We start from the raw sequence: 1,323 nt of genomic DNA, 5'->3' as shown, positions 1-1,323 counted from the left end.
GGGCGGCTCCGGAAGCAGAGCCCCGGCCTGCAGCGTGCTCTCGCTGGCAGCTCTCACCCGGCAGCTCGAGACACCCGCGTCGGGAGAGAGGAGCCCCCCCTGCCGGCCGCTGCTGCCTCACGCGCGCCCCTCCGCAGCGCCACTACATGGACGGCCAGACCCCCTGCCTCCTGGTCTGCGGCAAGGCTGACCTGCCCGCCGGCGTCCCCCCTCCGGGCCTGTCCCCAGCCCAGTTCTGCCTCCGGCACCGACTGCCCGGCCCGGCCCCATTCTCCTGTGCCGGCCCTTGCGAGCCCAGCAGCGCCGTTTTCGCCCGACTGGCCGCCATGGCCGCCTTCCCGTGGGTACCGCGGCCCGGCCCCTGCGCGGGTGGGCAGGGCCTCGCCTGCGGGCTGGGCAGCCGCGGGCTCCGGGGGCGCCTGGCCGCAGTCCCCAGCAGCCTCTGTCTCCCGCAGGCACCTGGCGCCCCAGGAGCTGCATGCGGGGTCCTGCTGGCTCCGCCTGGCACTGGGGGCGGTGGGGGCCGCCGTGGCCGCGATGCTCAGCTTCTCGCTCTACCGGGCCCTGGTGAAGACGCGCTGAGCTGGGGGCCAGCCTGCTGCCCTTGTCCTCCTGGGCACCTCATGAGCGGCAGGGCAGGAGCGCGGTGGAGCCTGGCCTGGGGCCGGTGGGTGGGCAGGGCGCGGCTTCCCCCATTAAATTCGCTGGTGTCCGTCTCCGCAGATGGCCTCTATGAATCTCTTATCCCTGGGCTCAAGTGTCTACTCTGCCCCAGCCCGACCCCCACCCTGAGCCCCCCCACCCCGGAGCTGCTGACCCTGGCCCCGGGGGCCTGCCAACGCCCCCCACCCCCTGCTGCGCACCCTGCATGGAGGGTCAGCACAGACCCCGGCCTGAAAGGGGCGCCGCAGACGCCTGCTACCCGGGCATCTTGGCCCGTGGCCTGGGGTGGACAGCCGGGACAGACAGGGCTCCCCCTGAGGCCCTGGGGTAGCTACAGTGACACACCCCTGCGCCCTGCAACCTGGGCAGCCTGGTACCTTCCCTCGCGGGTCCCCACCCTGTCCCTAGCTGCACCCCTGCTCACCCTGGGTCTCCCCTGCGTCCTCCGGGCCTGTCTGGAGTCTCCTGGAGCCGGTCACCCCTGTGCAGGCTGCGGAAGCACCGGGCGCTCCAGCTCCAGGTCAGGCTGGTGTCCCCTTTCTTGCTACCGACCTGCTGGCCCCCGCGGAGGCCGCCAGACGCCCGGGTGCTCTCAGCCCCTTGGCTGCCTCGCCCTGCTCTGCCGCCGGGAGCGGGGCGCGCGTGCCCGGAGCGTGTCCG

General features: G+C 73.7%; 1 protein-coding gene across 1 annotated transcript in view; it reads left to right on the top strand.

Annotated features, from left to right (window-relative positions):
• RHOT2 (ras homolog family member T2) overlaps window positions 1-722 on the top strand; it is a gene marked incomplete at its 5' end in the record, with an annotated part of 3,695 nt that extends 2,973 nt beyond the window's left edge. The window contains 2 exons of the mRNA XM_012731715.1: window positions 51-340; window positions 456-722. Coding sequence (XP_012587169.1) covers window positions 51-340; window positions 456-582 — 417 coding nt within the window. The remainder of the gene's footprint in view (window positions 1-50; window positions 341-455) is intronic.
• Window positions 723-1,323: the final 601 nt, after the last annotated feature.

Source organism: Condylura cristata, unplaced genomic scaffold (genome assembly GCF_000260355.1).
Source record: "Condylura cristata isolate star-nosed mole 26May11 unplaced genomic scaffold, ConCri1.0 scaffold00032, whole genome shotgun sequence".
Lineage (NCBI taxonomy): Eukaryota > Metazoa > Chordata > Mammalia > Eulipotyphla > Talpidae > Condylura > Condylura cristata.
Note: the sequence above shows the minus strand (reverse complement) of the source record. Positions and strands in the feature narration are given on the sequence as shown.